General features: G+C 39.8%; 1 protein-coding gene across 3 annotated transcripts in view; it reads right to left on the bottom strand.

Moving 5' to 3' along the window:
- The window catches only part of NAB1 (NGFI-A binding protein 1), a 44,799-nt gene extending 24,919 nt beyond the window's left edge, over positions 1-19,880 (bottom strand). For 2 of the 3 annotated variants that reach the window (XM_058711132.1, XM_058711113.1), the window contains exons 1-2: positions 19,543-19,880; positions 8,042-8,879 (exon numbers count right to left, since the gene is read on the bottom strand). In XM_058711132.1, coding sequence (XP_058567115.1) covers positions 8,042-8,860 — 819 coding nt within the window. In that variant the 5' untranslated portion in view covers positions 8,861-8,879; positions 19,543-19,880. Of the gene's footprint in view, positions 1-8,041; positions 8,880-19,347; positions 19,454-19,542 lie in introns of those variants that run through there. The other variant, XM_058711123.1, reaches the window with a different exon arrangement.
- Positions 19,881-21,061: the final 1,181 nt, after the last annotated feature.

Below are 21,061 nucleotides of genomic sequence, written 5' to 3' on the forward strand. Positions count from 1 at the left end.
AAGCATAGAAATTCCATTCACACCCTAATAATACATAAATGTTTTCCTGTAATTTAGTCTAACAGCTTTATTTTTTCCACTTAAGTACTGAAACCATTTAGAATATGTTACGATAGGGAAGCCTGGGTGGCTCAGTCGGTTAGGTGTCCGACTTCAGCTAAGGTCATGATCTCACAGTCCGTGAGTTCGAGCCCCGCGTCAGGCTCTGTGCTGACAGCTCAGAGCCTAGAGCCTGCTTCAGATTCTGTGTCTCGCTCTCTCTCTGCCCCTCCCCTGCTCATGCTTTGTCTCTCTCTGTCTCAAAAAAAAATAAATAAAAAACATTAAAATAAAAAAAAATTTTAGAAAGAATATATGATATAAATTACATACCTTACATCCTCCTCCCCAGATTTCCACCTGTAATTTACACTGGCTTATTCTCAAATAATTTTGCTACTGACAATGTTATAATAAACCCAAGTATCCTATTTTATTTTTAATGTTTGTTTATTTATTTTGAGAGAGCCAGTAAGCGAGCAGGGGAGAGGCAGAGAGGGAATCCCAAGCAGGCTCTGCACTGTTAGTGCAGAGCCCAAAGCGAGGCTTGAGCTCATAAACCGCTGTGAGATCAGGACCTGTGCCTAAGTCAAGAATTGGTTGCTTAACCAACTGAGCTCCGCTGGGGCACACCCTCCCCCCCCAACCCCAGGCTTCCTATTTTAAATCCACAACTGAATAGGAGAGCATAATAGAAGCAATGTATTTTCAGTCTTTTCCCTCTTCCTAAAGAATCATCAATAGACCAATTTCTTCCCTAAGTGCTTTTGAAAGGCACAGTGTTAATGGAGCTAAAAGTGAAATATACTTAAAGAATGATTTCCTAAATAAATTAACTTCAATTTTGGCTTAGTAGTAGCTACAATGACCTTGAAGTCCTTCTCAAGCTCCTTCTTATGTAGCCTGGTCTTTCCTGTATTCATAACCCTAAATTGGTATGGAGAACTTCTGACTGTCATTAAGATATTTTAGTTGATAACACTTTAGAGGTACCACCTTATGCACAACCAGAGAAAATAACCTTTCAACATAAACTGAAAACAGTATTTGGTATTCTTTCCACCATCCTATCAGGAACCAAAAAAGCAAACAAACATAACACATCCTTCGTTACTTGAATTCAGGCTTAAAAGATAAAAAAAAGTAGACTGAGCACTCCAGGCTGTTAGGGAGACCTCTGGTATTAAAACTGAGGTTGCAGAAATAACTATGGCCCACTCCAAGTTATAATAAGAAGCTGACTCATCAAGGTTACCCGTCAAAAATGTATTTTCTGTCAGTGTTTTCTAGATTTCATACTAATTAATAATTAAATCAATAAATATTATGATATATTTCGAAAACTTATACAAATACTCTAATACACTAGTCACTGCAGTACCACACTAGCTTTTTAAAAATTCCAAGTGTCTAATTTTGTTAAAAGTATAAAATATTCTAATTGTTTACTTCCTCCAATTCCTCTTTTTGTGGCTAAAAACACCAAAATTCCATTCAATCTTGATGTAAAATATTTCTTGAAGTTAGCTTTCTATCATTTATAACTAGACTTAAAATTTCCTTTACTGGTAGTTAAAATTATAATCTTTAACAATCACATGATTTGACTTTCCACTGAGTATTGTTAGCATAAAAATACCATGAGAATGCTGTGTGATAGGGAGGCTCAAAAGGCATTCAAGGCTTTCATTTTCCAGTACAGGGAAGGCATGACTGGCCCCCTCAAAGGAAACAAGTAAAAAATGTTGGATGAAATGGAGGGGAAAAATATCTTAAATGCATCAATAAGCCAGCAAGACAACAGTAAGGGTTAGTCAGGCTCAAATGAATGAAGACAGTATCTCAAAGGAGTAAATTGAGGACAGTTGCTAAACCAGATGACCCTGAGTTTCAGTCTTCACGGCCTGAAGTGTGGGAACATCTCTCTGGGAAGAGAAGAAGAAAAACGCAGGATCCACTAAAGGTGAGGCGTCTAAGACCCCTCCTCCACAAAGCTGAAATCCCAAAGCACTACACACCCACTATTAGCCAGAATTAAAAATACACCTGTACTCCCAGGAGAGTGCTGGGGAAATTACCTGTCTTGACCCTTGTTACTATGAGTGGGAGAAAACAGAAGATACTCTCTGGAGATTTCATAACTCCAAATCAGCCCTCACATGATTTTTAGCCCTAATTCACACTAAGTGGGCTGAGAAGTTTTTTCAGGGGGTCCCAGAGTTGTATTGCGCAGAGAACAGGTGCCTGGTAGAAGCAAAAGCAAAAACCTCTAGGAGAATCCATTTTCTTCCCAGACCTCCAAACATTCCCACAGTTCCAAGAAATATGAATGGTAGAAATCATAAAACATCCAAAGAAACAAGGCATCAAAAGTAATCAGCAGAAATGACAGCAGAATGAGCTCTCAAAGATTTCATTTAAAGAAATAAAAAGAGTTGAAAACATGACATGAATAATACAGTAAAGAAAAGACCAAGAAAAACTGAGAAATCAGGAGAGAAGAAAACCAAGGAGAGGCAAACAGAAGATTTCAAAAGCAGCCAGTAGTCAGATGACCACTGACTTGGAAACATAATAATGAAAACCAAAAACCAAGGAAGTATATCTTCAATTACTAAGGGAAGATAACAATAATAGAATTTGATACACAGAATAAACAGCAGTTAAGAATGAGGGCAAAATTAAGCTATATTCCAGTGGTTGGGGTAGGTCAGTAGGCTTTCATTAAGAAATTCTACAATATGGGGCACCTGGGTGGCTCAGTCGATTAAGCTTCCGACTTCAGCTCAGGTCATGATCTCGTGGTTAGTGAGTTGGAGTCCTGAGTCAGGCTCTGTGCTGACAGCTCAGAGCCTGGAGCCTGCTTTGGATTCTGTGTCTCCCTCTCTCTCTCTGCCCCTCCCCCGCTCACACTCTGTCTCTGTCTCTCAAAAATAAACATTAAAAAAATTTTTTTTCAAGAAATTCTACAACATGTACCTCAGGCTAAAGGAAACTTAATTCCAAATAGTAAACCTGAGATCTGAAGAGGGGGAGGCAGGATAGAAATATAAAATAAGGGAAATGAATTCAAAATATTAGTCATTATAATAAATGTAAAAAGGTCAAATATTACAGTGAGAAGACAAAATTTGACTCGATTTTTTTAAGAAATCCAACTATTGGTATTTACAAGAGATGTATGTAAAACATGGATTCAGAAAAACTGAAAGTAAAAGGATGCAGAAAACATAAAGCAATTACTAACAAAAAGAAAGCACATGTATTTATATTAATATCAAACAAAATGGGCTTTTTTTTAATATTTATTTTTTGGCAGAGCGCAAGCAGGGGAAGGGCAGAGAGACGGGGACAGAGGATCTGAAGCAGTCTCTGCACTGACAGGCTGTCATCGCAGACCCCAATGTGGGGCACAACTCACAAACTGCAAGATCATGACCGGAAACAAAATCTGATGCTCAACGAACTGAGCCACCCAGGTGTGCCCAAAATAGGCTTTTAAAGCAAAATGTGTTATTAAAGACTGATATAGTTACTGCAAAATACAAAGAGAAACAGACAACTCCACAATCACAGTAGGTGATTTTCACACAAAAGTCTTCCTGATAGAGCAAGCAGACCGAAATGAAATGAAATGAAATGAAATGAAATGAAATGAAATGAAATGAAATGAAATGAAATACTACTTTAGAAGGTCTAGTGAAGTTAATAAGCTTGTTAAAACAGACACAGAACGCTCTACCAACAGCTACAGAAGCACATAAAAAACACCACATACTGAACTGTAACTAAAATCTCAACAAATTTTAAAGCTTTGGCATCATGCAAACCTTGTGTTCTGACCACACTGTAATTCAGTTAAAAATCATTAGAAAAATAATTAAGGGAAACCCCTCATATTTGGAAATAAAAAAACATATAAATAGTTCATGGGGTACGAAATCATAAATAAAAAGAGAAGTAATCAGAATTGGAAAAAAATAACTTCATACCAAAACTTTGGGAATTATGCTAAATCAACATAACCAGGTCTTAAGACCACTGCTGATTCTTTAGCTTAAAAAAAAAGTTTATAACAATGATTAATTCTGTAATTCTTTACTGCCCATGTACAGTGCATTTGGAAACAAATATAAAAATACATACAAGAAAAAAGAATTTTAAGTACCTGAGAAAGTTGAAAAAATGTTTTCAGGTGTAGATAACTTCTTGATTTTCATCCACTAAAGACCTACATACAGCTCTATGTCTTGAAAGATTGAAAGAACAGTATCCACTGCGTGTATATGAAGAAAACTCACAAACAGGAACAGTGAATTAACAGTAAATAATGTATTTCTATATTTGGAAATTGAAGACAAACCAGTATCGTTCTTTAATCTTAGGAATTTAGAAAAAACTCAAGTATCTTTCATTCATTTTAAACAGTCAAGTGAGAAGATGTGAAATTATCCTACTTAGATGGTACAATTAATGTAGCACCTTCTCTTTTAATTCTCTCAAGATTTCATAATTTCCACCAAGCTGTTGAATGGTTACTAGTTTGAAGGAAGCATCCTGATTCATAAACATCTATCCTAAGCTATAATTTTGGACCAGATTCACATACTTGAGTTACAAATAACAAGTGGTCTAAGTTTCAAAAATACAAGCCACATATTCTAAAGCCCCCACCCCCACATCTCAGCCTACTAGCATTCATTTTGAGTGTTCTCTTATTTTGGGAAACCCACGATAATCTCATTACCTAAATACCATCTGTACCTATTTATCTACAGAAGCAAAGAACCCTTTAGCAAAAACCAAGTGTGAAATAATTTTTCTCTCTTTTAAAAGTAGGTTAGGACTTCTAAAAGAAAAAAGTGAGGTTGATTTGGTTTATTAAAGTCATCTCTTTAACATACGTTTGCTTTGATAATAATACTGGCTCAATTCTGTGTTTCATCTGCTATGTTTAAAAAAATCACATAAAAACTAGATTAAAGCATGAAACTAAAACTGCCAACATGTTTTGCCCTTTGTTTTCTACTAATGACAACCACAACAACTCCTCTATTAATTCACAGGTAGTGAAAACGTCAAAGTGTATCAGAATTATAACACTAAGTGTATTTTCTGGATCTATTCCTAAATCCTTGTGAGTCTGTTATTGTATGGCAACAATACGTATAACAATTGCAAAAGGATATGCCCAACATATATCAAATTACAGACTCGCTGTTACTTTAAGACATTTTACTAACCAATTTCCTTATTCTGAGCTCCATTATGCATCCAAATCTAAAGCATTTAAAAAGATGAGGTAGTGAAATTGCTGAAAACAAGATCAATATACAAAAATCAGCCAGTGATAGTAATTAAAAAAAAGTGGGGAAAAAAATTTCATTTACAATTATATCCCTTTTAAATCCTATATATTTGCATACCCTGTATTAAACAAAATAAATTTAAATATATAATAAACATTTAACATGCATATATATAGTACGCAATACTTGACCTAACAAAAAATGTGCAAAACCTATATGATATGTGAATAAAGAACTATAAAATTACTGAGGAATATGTAAATATAGACACTATACTTATTGTATGGGCGTTTTCATTATTGTAAATGTCAGTTTTTCCCAAGTGAATCCATACCTTTAAGGAATTTCTAATAAAAATACCAACAGAAAATTTTGGGAAATTTAACAAATGCATTAAAAATTTCATTTGAAAGGAGAAATGCATATGGCTACCTAAAAAAACAGAAGCAACAAGACTACTGAAGGAACACTTGCCTTTCCAGATACCAAAATATATTATTTAGCTATACTAATTAATGTAACTCTACACTGGTATAGGAATAGAGAGTTAGACTAATGAAATCAAACATGACAAGATCAGTAAATAACACTACATAAAATCAAACTTCAGTATGGCAATGAGTCTGAAAGGTCAAAGGACAAATGATAATCTGTGAAAATGTTTACAACGTGAGACAAAAGGTTAATATCCTTAAAATATAAAAAGTTCTATCCAATCAATTTTTTAGAGGTTAAGAAAAACAACCCCAACATTAAAACAAAGGATAAGAACATAAAATTGGATGTCCATTACACATATAGAAAGACACTCATCCTCCCTAAGGAAAGTAAATATGAGCAATGAAAATTTTTCATCTGTTAGACTGGCAAAGATTAAAAAGAATGATAACTGTAGTATTAGCAAGAGTGTGGAGAAATGGATACCTGCATATAGTAATGGCAGTATAGAAGTTGCAGAAGGCAATTTAGCAGTATCTACTAAAATATTAAGTCTAGATATTCTCTGATCCCATAATTTTATATGTTGGAAGCTATTCCATAGAAAATATGCATGAGTCTGTCTGTAAAGGACCAGGTGTATAATATTCATGTACCACCATACATAGTATCGAAAAAATAGAATGACCTAAATGACACCAACAAGTGAATGGTTCAGATAAATAATGGCACATTCACATTATGGAATATAATGCAACACAAAAATTAAAAAGGCACCTCTACGTTTACTTACTTGGAAAGATATCTAACGGTATATTCTACTGTGAGTGTACTGTTAAGTTTTTTGGAAAAAAAAAAAAAAAATGAATTTGGAGGGCCACCTGGGTGGCTCAGTCGGTTAAGCATCCGGCTCTTGGTTTCCGCTCAGGTCGTGATCTCACAGTTTCCTGAGTTCAAGCCCTGCATCCGGCTCCACGCTGGCAGCACAGAGCCTTTTTGGGATTCTCTGTCTCCTCTCTCTCTGCCCCTACCCCACTTGCTCTCTCTCAAATAAACTTTAAAAAAAAAAAAAAAAAAAAAAGGAATACCAATGTGAAAATTAAAAAAAAAAAGGAATTTGGAGAACAGTGTGCAAAATATGATCCCTTATTTGTATGTGTAAAGAAAACTATCTGAAAGTTTACAGATTCAATTACTTTACATCCTTTTGTAATGACTGAATATTTTTGCAGTAAGTATACATTCTTTTCTGTGTTAAAGTACAAATCTTAGGAGAAAAATCTAACATTTCTTACATGGAATACTATATTCAACTGAACATTTTTTCAATCTTTACAGGATAAAAGCTATTTAAAAAATCAGCAATAAAATCGCCTTTTTAACTCTTGAAAATGCGTTTATTTTCTAAGCACATATTGAGTGTGTTAGACTCTGAAGATATAAAAATGAATGAGACATTACCTCTGCCTTGAAGGAACCCAAAGTAAACTGTGAGGGACAGACTAGTATTCAAATAAGTACAATGAAGTGCCGAAGTTACTATGACAGTAGTATACGTAGGGATAAAAATGGAAACGGAAAGGGAGATCATTCTACTTGTGGGAAAACATATCAGAACAGACTTAAGCTTATGCTTGAGTGAAATCTTAAAGATGATGCACTGACCAGATGGACAAGAAGAGAAAGGAAGTACGTGCAAAAGAGATATATATGCATTCTTCTAATTAAGGAAGATATTTCTGGACAGAGTGCTACAAATATACAATGATGAGAATTTGAATGCCAAATGTCAAACCAAAACAATTTTCAAACCTATAATAATAACGTTCATCTAATATAATTTTATTTTCTATGCTAGCTGAAAATTCCTTTTAAGTTCCAGCTATTTTTTACAAATTTTTTTTCTAAAAAATGTCTACAAAAATGCTTTTTAAATGGTTGTATTTAAAATCCTGTTTTATTTCTTCATTAAAATACAAACTGCCTTCTAAGTGCACAGACTTTATGCTTTCCCTGCTTAAATTCTTCCCCTACACCGTAGTTCCAAAGCTCAACATGTTTGAGTCCAACGCAAAAACACCCCAACACAATAAACAAGGTCTATTTTCATAAAAGAGTTCATATTTTGCGAACACCTAAAGGTTCTTAACACTGCTTTCAGGGAGTGTATCTCCTTCACTGCAAAATATTACCCAACTTACCTCTAAGGAACAAAACCTACCACACACATACAAAGAAAAATGTGGGCTTTTTACCTCATGAAGCGTGAGATGTTTCCCATCCTTTCTCTTGGAGTCAAACCTGCCATATATTGCACTGTACTTTCGAATTTCCTCCTCTTTGTGTGGATCATCGTCACTCATCTCAAAGATGTGCCCGATCATTTTGGCCAACTTCTTGTTGGTTTTTAGCAGCTCTTTCACTTCATTCAAGTCACTTTTTGGCAGCGTGGGGGCCATCCGCTCCACACACTCGGCCACAGACAGCGCGGCGGCAGCGTCCAGGGCCTCGCTGCTTTCCTTCGGGGAAGCCGGGGAGCCAAGGTCTGCCGGAGAGAGGCTGTGCTCGCTCTCAGTGGCGTGGTGGCCTTGCCAGAGTCTGGACTCCCCGATACCCTGCAGCACTAAGCTCCCCACCACATCTGATTTCCCCTGTCCCAAACTCTGCACACAAGTGGTGGCAGCGCACTTGGGGATTTTTAAGTGAGGTTCCCGGGCACTGCTACTCCTGTCATAACTGCTGCAGGATATCCCCAGCCACGTTGGTGATCCCTCTGGTAACTTATAGATGGGTATGCTACTGACAGGCAGGGAAGTCAGTGGCTGATTGAAAAGGCCAGGGTTTGTAACCCAGTCTCTCAAAGCTTTCTGTAGCCTTCTGACATGAAGGGGTTTGCTAGCCATGCCCACGAGTGCCATGATTTCCAAGAATTCCTCTTCTCCAGCTTCACAGAGCTGCTGGACATCATCACCACCTTGTTGAATAAAGGCATCAAAGTAAGACAGCAGATTGGCTTTTTGTAATATTCTATACAACTGCAACTCCCCCAGGGTCCTGGGTAAGGCCGCAGCCATTACTGTGGATGGTCTTAACCTGCAAGAAGAAGAGAGGAAATACTCATCTCACTTGCTCCAAAATTCTTAAACCTGTTTTTCAAACACCACAGGATTTACAAATACAGTGTGGGAAGAACAAAGACAAGGAGCATTTGCATAGCAACTGTTAAGGAAGCATCCCCCTCTACATAAGTTCTCTCATTTTATTCTCCTACCAATCCTAGTGGTCAATATAATTGTTTCCATTTTAAAGTGAAAACTATAAAGAATGCAAGTAATTTGCCTAAAATCTCACAACTAGTTAAGCAGAAGTCTAAGACTCAAACGAAGGCTTACAGGGCTCTATATCCTCTACTTTTGACTTTTCACGTTGCTGCTTCCATGGTATGGATACAGAGGTGAAGTGAAGGATAATCAAATTCAGAAGGACATAATAAGTATGTTATACTGCCATTTGCCGAATACTTATTTTGCCTCAGACAATATGACAAATACTTTACATTACATCTACAGATGGTCCCCAACTTACAGGTTTGACTTACGATTTTTCAACTTTGCAATGGTGCGAAAGCCATATGCATTCAGTAGAAACCATGCTTCAGATTTTGAATTTTGATCTTTTCCTGGGCTAGCAATACTCTCTTGTAATTCTGGGCAGCAGCAGTGAGCCAACGCTCAGTCAGCCACACAATCATGAGGATAACAACCGATATGCTTACCATCATTCTGTGCCCATGCCAACCACTGGTTTTGACTTTCAGTATTCAATAAATTACATGGGTATTCAACACTTTATTATAAACCAGGCTTTGTGTTAGATGATTGTGCCCAACTGTAAGCCAATGTAAGTGTTCTGAGCACGTTTAAGGTAGGCTAGGCTAACCAATGATGTTCAGTTAGGTTTGGTGTATTAAACGCATTTTCAACACATGACATGTTACAACTTACTGGAATGTTACCCCAACTATAAGTCAAAGAAGATCTTTAATCCTCTCAACAGCCCTGTGAAATTGGTACAGTAATTCCCATTTTATGAAGAAAAATTAGCAAGATTAGTCTGGCAGGCAGAGGAAGATAGATTTCAGTATGAATTGGAGGTGAGAAGATAGAAGGTGGTGGTAATTTAAGAACCAAGAAAAAGAGAAGCAGGAAAAATTCAAACAAATAAATGACAGGATTTGGTGATCACTTAGATGTAAGTGATGAAGGAAAGGAAATGGCTACCATTTTTTGACACTTTCTGTGATTCCACGAAGAAAAGAGTTAATAGATGACTACAGGATTACACAGTCTAAGAACCGCGACAGGCATTGGGGATACAGAAAAATCAGGATGATGAGATTCTCTTTCAAACATATGGCACTTGAAGATGGCGTAAGGTAGAATGCTTAAATAGATATGCCCTGCATGCAAAGTAACAGACTGGAGCCTAAGTGTGTATAACGGTTAGAGATACAGAATGGAAAAAGGGAGGGTGGAACAGCCCTCCAAAGAAACAGTGGAGAGCCTAAGACAGAGTCCAGGAAGAAACATACTCTTAGAACCCAATCAAGACAGAGAAGCCTGCTTTTAAAGAGACAGAACAAGACCCAGCAAAGCACTTCTTGACCTCTTAGCAGCCTTTAAAAGTTATTCACAGTTGCCTGGAGACCTCCCACATACAAAGAGGAGTTGGCCAAGTACTTCCATTTAAGAGAAACAAACAAACATGTTGTAATCAACCTACTCCTTTAGGATTAAAAAGTATCCTATAGCCCTCCATGGAGAAAGTTACCGAAAGCCAAAAGAGTATGGACATCAGAGGAAAACGGAAGCTCCACTTGCAACTCAAAACTGTACAAAGCAACAGTTAACTGGGAGATACGGCAGGCAGAGGAGTCTTAGGAACATCTCTAAAGGCCAGGAGGTCACCAAATCTGGGACTTCTGTTTTATGTCATCGACCAGAATGCTATACAAAATCCTAGTCTCAGTCATCCCATTGAAGAAGAATGTAACTCCCTAACACCCTAAGGACTGACTTCTAAGGGGACCTCTGTGTCATCCACAATCTGCTTGGATCAAGTAGTGACTTCCTCAAATTTTATGGTTCTTTATTTTACCAGGGTATTGCCAGGTGACTTGATGACCTGTCACCAAGGGTTATATCCCTTTATAAGGGATATAAAAAAAACAATTTAATTGGGGAGCAGCAGCCATCACTTGGGGTGCTACTAAAAAATACAATTTCCTACGTCATAGAGTTGTACCCTAGGAGACTCATGATTTGATAAATTTGGCAACATACACTAGAAGATCCCTATTTAGTATACCTTCTGGGTACCACAAACTCCTACATATTGTGATCATCCAGATTTTTTAAGTCTACCTTCATATTCATGCCACCTCAGCCCTCTGGATAAAAACATTCTCGCATCTTCCAAATCACCCACAAGAGGATCCGCTTGCCCTCCCACTCCAGGGAGCCTCTCCAGGGAGAGAGCGTTTCATCCAGCTGGACACTAACCCCTAAGAACACAGTTCTTTGGAACTACAGACGCAAGATAAAGTCTGTATTGAACTACATTATACCAAATAGAAGGACTTCTAGAAAGTGTCTGAGGTAGAAAAAAGGAAACCTCCTTTCCCATCATGCACCTAATGCAAGAGCTTCAAAGACTTTCAGCTCAAGAGTATACAAAAAAAAAAAAAAAAAAAAAAGTACAGGTACACACACAATCTTTTTAATAAAAGGACTATAACTTTGCAAGGTTTGTGATGATTTCATCATATGTGCTCCCCCAAATTATACAATAAAGGAAAGACTACATGAGAAAATCTGTAAGAATAGTTTTTGAATCTTTTTATTAGCAATAAGAAAGGAAAGGAATATATGTTAGACAAATATAAAAGAGAAAAAACTTAAGAACTAAAGACCCAAACTTAAGTTTTATTCTTCTGACATTAAGTCTATAAGTTTGGAAAATATTAATTTAAAATGTCTATCCTTTCTCATCTTTACCTAGAAAGAAAAGAAACCCTCTAGTTCCTAAGGGGGTAAGAAAGTAGTGCCATTAAGAAAGCAGTAATTATCATACTGCCTCCGTAATGACTGATAGGACCAAATGTGCATTTCCAAAGTCAAGATACCAGATGAAAGATAAATAAGTCAACTATTTAGAGTCCCAGGAGGCTTCTAAAGGCCCACACTGACTGCTGGGAAAGGAGTTTTCTCCTTAAGCTTTTGCTTTAGGAGAATGTTTCAGTTTCCTACAAAAAAGCCAGTTGTGATAATTTAAACACCCACCACTTCATACATTAACTTGATTTGATTTAAAAGAAAATTCTTATAAGATGAGATTTTCTGTTTTTACAAACGCTGTATCTATTCATGCTTCAACATGAAGGTCAAACAAGTCAAGAGCAAGCATCTATCTACATCTCTCCAATCTTTAGTAAATATAAAAAGATCCGAACGACAACACGATAAGCAGGTAGCTAATTGTATAGTAAATCTACTCAGCTGAAAACTACTGCTACCTGGCCTTTGTAGGATGCTGAAACAACCATGCTGAGTCTGACCTTTTTATGAATTCCAAAGTTAAGAGAAACCGGTTACTAAATTTTACTGCATTCAAAATCTCAACCAAAGGCCTGCTGCCTATATACAGCAAACCTCCACTTGTACTAGCTTGAATGTTCTCAGCCTGGTCAGTTCAAGAGGAAGAGGAATTAAACAACAATGGATTCAGTTAAGGCCATTTGTTATTCATTAATCTATTTTTAATGGTAATAATTGTTACAGAACCTTAAAAACAAACTCACTTTGCTTCCTTACTGGATACCATCAGTCACCTGTCAGATTTGAATTATGCTCAATAAAATAAGGGGTTAGCTTGGCCCAGAAAACTTGACAGGTCAACTCCTACTATTTTGTCCTTGAACCACAACGAAGCACTTAATATGGCTACAGGAAACAAAACTTCTCTGGCATTTAGTGTAGGACAGAGGCCTTTACTGGTCACTAGAGAAACGAACCTTTCCCTTAAACCTGCCTGAATCCATTCCAAGAAGCTTCAGCCTGCCTCCTGGTCATACAACTCTATCAAAACTCTCAGGCAGCTATTATCATTAGCCTCTCTCTTTAACCTCTCTGCAGCTTGACAGAACTCCATGAAACACTCTATGCCAGACTTTGGTAATGGCAATGCCTTCCTTAAGTGAAAGAGTTCTCTAAACTTTTACATTAAATCTCTTTTCTATTGTCTTTCCATATTCTCCATCAAAAGAGAATCTCAACCACTCCCAGGCTTCAATTATCACAAAAAGCAGACTGACCTCCAAATCGTTATCTGAAGATTGGACCAGTGCCAGGGACCATGGGGTTACTGGCAAATGTGCAACAAGCACTGGCTAGTGAGTAAAAAACATGCCTTTCACACAGGCCTACTTTGTAAATGAAAGTAAACACTTTGTGATTTAATAAAATAATAAACTTATTTAAAAGTGTAACCGAATTCAGGGGCGCCTGGGTGGCTCAGTCGGTTGAGCGGCCGACTTCGGCTCAGGTCATGATCTCACGGTCCGTGAGTTCGAGCCCCGCGTCGGGCTCTGTGCTGATAGCTCAGAGCCTGGAGCCTGTTTCAGATTCTGTGTCTCCCTCTCTCTCTGACCCTCCCCTGCTCATGCTCTGTCTCTCTCTGTCTCAAAAATAAATAAACGCTAAAAAAAAAAAAAAAAAATTAAAAAAAAAAAGTGTAAGCGAATTCACAGTAGTGGTCGAAGTGGTCACAGTAGCTGTTGTCATTACAGTATATGTTTCTCACTCAAAAATACTAAAAATTATCAATGAACATGTGCAATTTTTTAATTAAAAAAATAATCTTCGTAACTGAAAAGTTTTGAGAACCATCAGACCAAATCATTTTTCTGATAATTTCGCATTTCACCTACTACCTGGAAATTGTCAAAACTTCACATTTTCCTCCCTTCTTCCACACTCCCAAATCTACTCTTCCCAACTCTTATTTCTTTAGTTGCGCCACTACTCTTTCATCTTTGTTTTCCTCTTCCTTTCTCAAATCCTCATCTCTTTAAACCACATCACCACCCTTTTTCTTTCTCTGCCTCAAAAGCACCCAATTCTAGTTTTGACTGCTTCTTGCTTCAACTTTGAAAACAGCTCCCCCTTACCTTCAATACATCCCATACTGCAATACCTACTTTATCTTCCTAAAGATCTTCCTCTTTACTCCACCTGTGCAAATGCCCCCACTGCAAGGGAAAGAAATCCAAACTACTCATACAGGCATCCCAGACCCAAACCTACCTTTCCAGCCTTCTCTCTGGTCCCAAACATGCCCCTGTGCTCATGCCAAACTGATACACCGGGCATTCCTCGAATGTGCCTCCCACTTCCCTGCCCCTGTGCCAGGCACGCTCCCTCCCACCCACCTCCACTAGCCTTTTCCATAAAGCCTTTCCCACACCCCCTTGGTGTAGGTGTCCTCTCCCTTCTCTGAACCCCACACTACTTCCTGTCTCATTTTTTCCCCACTTATTCAAATATGCCAGTTACTGACCTAGTCCTGGGGATCTGGAAGAAAGATGACCTTCATGGGGAATGAGTTAAGAGGGAGTAGGAAGACAGGTAGGAAGACAGATAAGCAGACACTTAAACACTGTGACAAATGCCATTCTAAGTGTTATACATAAGAAGCCACAGAACAGAGAAGCAACCCCACCTGGCTCTGCGGAACAGGTTACTGTCAGGCTATAAGCTCCCTGAGGGTAGGAACCGGCCTTGTTATCCCCCTCTGTTCCTAGCAAAGTGCTCAATGTAGAATAAAGTCTCTATGAAGGCTGCTGTTGAATGAAACCAACATTTGAGACAAAATCTGATCATTGGCCCCCTTTCACATACCAAAAGGGATGCTCTCTGTGTAAATTGGTGTCCTGAAGAATTTCGAATCTAGTAACAGTGCTTTAGCTGTTACTTTCCCTATAATCTCCTACATTCTCTCATCCTCAATATTTATTTCTCATAAGGCTGTATGGTTGATTCCCATAACATGGCTATTTTTCCAAGAGATCAAAGGATGCATTCCCTGATGCAGAAACTACACATGATTAGTGTTAGAATATACTTCATGTGTTAGTCCAGACCCAGCACCAGCATTTTAAGAGATCATGAAAGAGAAATCTTTTCCCTCCATTTCTACAAATAAAAATGCAATAGAAGCTATCCTCAAATAACAAATACCAAATGGATTCATAATCACTACTCTTTTTTTTTTTTTTCAACGTTTATTTATTTATTTTTTTTTTTGGGACAGAGAGAGACAGAGCATGAACGGGGGAGGGGCAGAGAGAGAGGGAGACACAGAATCGGAAACAGGCTCCAGGCTCCGAGCCATCAGCCCAGAGCCTGACGCGGGGCTCGAACTCACGGACCGCGAGATCGTGACCTGGCTGAAGTCGGACGCTTAACCGACTGCGCCACCCAGGCGCCCCTCATAATCACTACTCTTGAATCCTCCTCTTCATGACATAGGAAATATACACACTTTTGTGAAGTCGGTGGCATTCCAAAGAGGAGAGACTCTTCCAGCAGTGAGGAGAAAGCAAGGGCAAAATCCCAGTAAAATGTGACTGATTTTTTATGCAAAGGACTATAAATTCCTTCCTCCCAACACAGGCTGAAATTTTTACTTTAAAATTGTCTAAGTTAACAGCAGCTTCTTACAGATTTATAAAAAATGTGAAAAAAACTTGGGAAGTTAGCTCATGAGTCATTTACAGATTAAGGTGAATTAGTTCCACCAGACTGTTTTCCTCTTAACATCTAGATGAGATCCAGTGTGTGCCAAAGGAATGAAAGATAGGGACTGGAAATGGTAAGGAAAAAACAGGAAACTTGAGGGTAGAGACTGCATTTAAAGCCTCTGAAGTACCACCAAGTTTGGAAGACTGTAGCTTAAAGGTATAGGGCCTGGGGAGAAGGGCTCAGTGGGTTACAACACAGGTTGAAACACAAAAGGTTTACGAAAAGCCAGAACTGGGCTTAGGAATGGATGAGCCTTAAGCCTAGGAAATGAATTCTAACTTTCATCCTAGTCCTACAACTCAAGTTAAAATAATTAAGTTTAGTTACATCATGGCTTACACTTAAGACTGCAGACTTGGCCTAGGCACTAACTCCTGTATGTTCCAAGTGCCAAATAATTTACTTAAACACATTTACTACTAAGCATTTAGTGATCTTAAGGTATTCTGGATCTCATTGCTGTCATAGCTGTGAATTAAACATATAGCTCCTAATGGATATTAGTCGTAACTTGGGAAACTTAAAAAATGTTCCCTCCTATTGATTTTTTCTGATTTCTGAATGAAGCTGGAGAAAATGTCTTACAGACCCCTTAAAGTTTTAATTAAAGTATCCAATGCTTAAGTTTAATCTATTAAATTAGAAAAACATTATATTAGATTTATTTTTTCAATTAAACAATAACTACGCATTAACATAGGTATTTTATAGGATACGGCTGGAAATTCTTCAATTAACTCACAGCCAAATCATTCAAGAAACATTGTCCCCTGAGCACACAGAATGCATGTAGTGTATATAAATGTTATCACTTTTTTCAGAAATTTCTCTTTGGGGCGCCTGGGTGGCTCAGTCAGTTAAGCGTCCAACTTTGGCTCAGGTCATGATCTCGCGGTTCGTGAATTTAAGCCCCGCGTCAGGCTCTGTGCTGATGCCTCGGAACTTGGAGCCTGCTTCGGATTCTGTGCCTCCCTCTCTCTCTGCCCCTCCCCTGCTCATGCTCTGTCTTTCTGTGTCACTAAAAAATAAATAAATGTTAAAGAAAGAAAAAAAAAGAAATTTCTCTTTAAAATTAAATTAATGTACTGTGCAAATTAACGTGCAGCCCCCTAAACAGAATGTATTGAGAAATGACAAACTATTTGAAACCCTAATGGTATGTTTTAGCTGTGAGAATTCTGACAAGATGAGGATTACTATTTTTTCCCAGCATCAACTTCTCTGATTTCCCACTTGTTCCATTATTAAGTTTAAGAGAGTTTAAGACATTCTACTATTGTACTAGTTTTTTGAACATGTCAGATCAAAAAGGAAATTTGCATTTAATATCGTAACTGTGCTAATCTTCATTCTACTGAAAAGTATGAAAGAAGCAGGTAAGATAAAACTAAATCCAAAGCAAAGGGGCTAGGGACCTTTTATTATGCCTGAATGGGGATTATTTATTCCTTAATAGATTTAAAGAACTCCATGATGAAATATTCATATGCAAGACAATTATACATTAGCAAGATCTAAACTGTTCAAAACATTATAAAATGGTCCTTTCCATGAAAGAAATATAAAGCATAAAACATCATATTCATAATGCACATGAAGAGCACCAACAAAAATAAACAGACTTCTAATGGAATAGATGAGACCCAAGTCTTAGAAAAGAGTCTAGGTCAAGAGACACACAAACCTGCCATATTTGTTTCCATTCAACTACCTTTTACTTTAAATATTTAAAGCTCATGCAATAGATTCTTCAAAGGTCTCTCCCACTTTGTAATACATTTAATTTCTTCTTTCAGAGCATCCACAATGCAAACCCCCAAAATCCTTAATAATAAACCATTATGTCCTTAAAGTGTGATTAAAATATCGGAAGCTTTAGCTGATTCTCAGAGGAATGAAAATCTATTAACTTTCCTATAGGAAAATGGGTGTTCCTTAATAGTCACAAAAAAAGGAAAATTCTAAACTATTTTAGTTGAGATTAAATTATATCAATAATTCTGAAAAAGGATGAGATTTAATTAATATATCAAATTACTTATTAGACACATAAACTCACTAAATCTTCTTTTATCAGGTTTAGTATTCCTAAGGATTTCTGTCATTTTAATTATATCCACAATTAGCAGGCAGAATGAAATAAAATTAAAAGTCTACAATGCCTCAATGTTATTATTATTAATATGGATTAATTCACATATAACAGAGATCACCAGAGACAAGGAATAGGAGATTTTTCTAATACCAGCATGGCATATTAACTTTTGTGCAAGATGCTAAACTAATAAAATTAAAACAAGAAACTTTCCCATGGTTCCTTGAAATTATTTTCTTTCAAGACCTAATTTTCCAGCATCCAACACCCCAACAAGAACAAAGAAGGCTGACCTTGCCAGACAGCTATACATTCTTAAGAGGACTTTTATATGTATTTTAATACCTAGGGGTATAACATAATTTTTAAGCTTAAAGGACAATATTAAATGTCTCAAATGATATTGAAAGATGGAGGAAAAAGGATACCCTTGAATCTAAGAGCCCACTTCTACTGGCACTTAGGTTAGAAGCAGCTCTTTTAAGCCTTCACCCAAAATAGAGAAAGTCCTATGCATCCTTTTCCAATATTTCTCCTTAAAACCCACACATAAATTGTGACGTGTCATAATTTGGTATGTTTCACAAGGGAAAATCTTCAAAAAAGTGAAAATCTAAAAAGGTAATTCACTGTGTGCACACTTTTCTAACAAAACAGCCTAGCATTTCCTACGTGACTAATCTATTTTAAATTCCGTTCCTCTGTTCCTATGCAATCTAATATTATCTATTAAAACTGCCAAAATATTTTTAAACAAGATCTGAGAATTTCCCTCTCAGCTTCTGATCTTTGCACTCCTTGAGTTTGCAGACACGTCACTGGCAAACCAATTGGTAGTGACAGGTTACTCCAAGTCAATTCTTTGGGATGCAATCTGAAATTGAGTTACCCCAAATTTTCCATGCCTTACGGATCCCAATGAGTGTGGTGGGATAAAGCTACATGCAAGTCAAAGATTCCTTCAGATAACCTGCTGCAAACTTGGTCTGCAGAATCTATACCTGCATCTTCCAACTCAATTATTCTTTTCCAAGACCTCGGAATATTTTTATATTTTTAGGCTTACTTGGAAGTGTCGTTTCATATCTTAAGCCTTGTGAACCCTGAGATTGAAAGCCATAAACCTGATAGCACTTGCAATGTTTCTCCATGAATAAGATCACACACCTCTGCCTGCATCCAAGGCTTTTATGTCCCACATGTGTTTGCAAATTCCACACTCGGCCTTAGTGAGCACGAGTCTCTCGCTTCCCTACACCTTGGTGCCAAGTTTCTGTAAGCCACTTCCAAGCAAAACTCTCCTTCCGCTTTTAAAAAGAAAACTACATTTGGAAGGAGAGGATACCCAGGAGAAAAATTAAGACTGAGTGTAACATTTCTATAAAGTAAACAAATCAACAAAAAGATTCCCCCCCTGGGGAAGGTGGCTGCAAAAGTCAGGGGCCAGCGCGAACACCCACCACGCACAATACACCACGCACCCCCGAGCCCCGCGCGACGACCCCAGTCGCGTTAGAATGGACTCGCTCCCCCGGCTCTCTCGGAGGAAAGACGCACAACCCAGGCCCGCTGCCTTGCTCGCCCTCTTCTCGCTGCCCCGGCGCACCGAATATCTCCGGGAATCGCCCACACGAGCCAGATGCCGCCCTCTCCTTCCGGTGGCGGCCGCGCGGGGCCCGCTCCCCAGGACGCCGGCCCCCGAGTGCCCGCGCGGCCCGGCGACTCTGCCGCCCCAAGTTCGCCCGCCGCCTCACGAGCGCCAACGCGTCTCGCACTTGGCAGACAGCGAGCAGGTACGTACTCGGCCAGCGGCTGCAGCGGTCTTGGCACACTCTCCCGCGAGGACTGCTCAGCCCCAACTCCAAAGTGACGGCCCCCAGCTCTCCCTCCTCAGGCGGCAGCGGCGGCCGGGACGCCCCCGCTCCCATCGAGGGGGGAAGGGAAGGTGGTGGGCGCGCTCTCCCTGCTTCCCCCCCAGCTCGGACCCGCCGCTCCTTCCTGCCCGCCAGCCCCGACGGCGCTCCGCTTGGCCGCGTTGGCGGCGGCGGCTCCTCAGGGCTCCGGCGCGCGGGCGGTGGCAGCCGCACCTCCCCCGCCGCGTCCTCCCTCCTCCTCCCTTCCCTTCTCCTCCCGGCGCGCGCTGCACCCTCCCCCTCCCCCGCCCGCCTCCGCCGCCTCCACCCCCCGCGCGCTGTCACATTGGGAGATTCCGCTCTTGCTACATTCGCCGCTCCGGCTCCCGCCCACGCGCGGCCGAGTGACGCAGATCCCGGCGTGGGCCGCCGCGGGGCGGGGGCGGGGGCGGCGGCCGCCGGGACCCGGGCTCGGCCTCTTCCCGCCGCCCCCTCCGCGGAATCCGGAGGGCGGCCCATTCACACGGCAGCTGGGAGGAACCAAGTGGGCGCCCGGGAGGGGGCGGCTCCCGCGAGTCCCGCTCAGGGCGGGGGGAGGGGGCGGGAAGGAGGGAAACGGGGGTGGAGGGCGGGAGGGGACGCCGCCTCGGGCCTGCTCTCCAGCTGCCAAGTGAACCGGGAAGATTTGCAATTTAAAAAAAAATTCTTTTTTAATGTGTGAGGTTCCCAATATAGTATTTCAAAGAGCATACCCCGCCAAATCCAACATCCTCCGGGAGGCTGACTTGAAAAAAAATAGAGAGCGCCCTCGGCCCACTAATCTGGGCGCCGTCCTCGCCCCCGCAGGCGAGGCGGGTGCGCCAGGTGCGCCCCTTGCCCTTTGGTCCCAGGCGGCCTGCGGGAACTTAGCCGCGACCGCACTGAGTGGGAGCGGCAGGTGCGCAGAGCTGGGAGAAAAACTGGCGATTTTGGAGAATCTCTGCCTCGCCCATCTTGCCCCCTCCCCAGCACTGCTTCGGCGTTGGGGGTAGGGGAGGAGGGGAAGAGTGAGAACCCACAAACCCGAAGTGCGGATTTGACGACTGTCCTGCTTTGCCCGGCAACTTAATTCCACCCTTCTCAACCCTCCTAAAAACCTGCCTGTGTTATTTTACTGGTTAATATTTTCTATTTCCTGGGTGAAGAAATCCGATGGTGCTTAGAACAGTTCTGGGGTGTATTTAAACAGAGTTCCCGAGGCACGCTATAGAATTTTTGAGTTTGGTTCGCATCAACTTTTCTAACCCAAGAAAGTATTAAAACACCTCCATAAATGTACCTCAACTACTGTCACAATCTTTGGAAATTTGTTTTAGAATCTATTATCTCTTTACAAAAATGGGAAAATGAAAGAATTCCCCGAATGTTTAGCAACGTGCTCTTGAAGGGCAGAACACATTTAGTAAATCTAAACTACTGCAGATACAG

This window comes from Neofelis nebulosa, chromosome 2, assembly GCF_028018385.1.
Source record: "Neofelis nebulosa isolate mNeoNeb1 chromosome 2, mNeoNeb1.pri, whole genome shotgun sequence".
Lineage (NCBI taxonomy): Eukaryota > Metazoa > Chordata > Mammalia > Carnivora > Felidae > Neofelis > Neofelis nebulosa.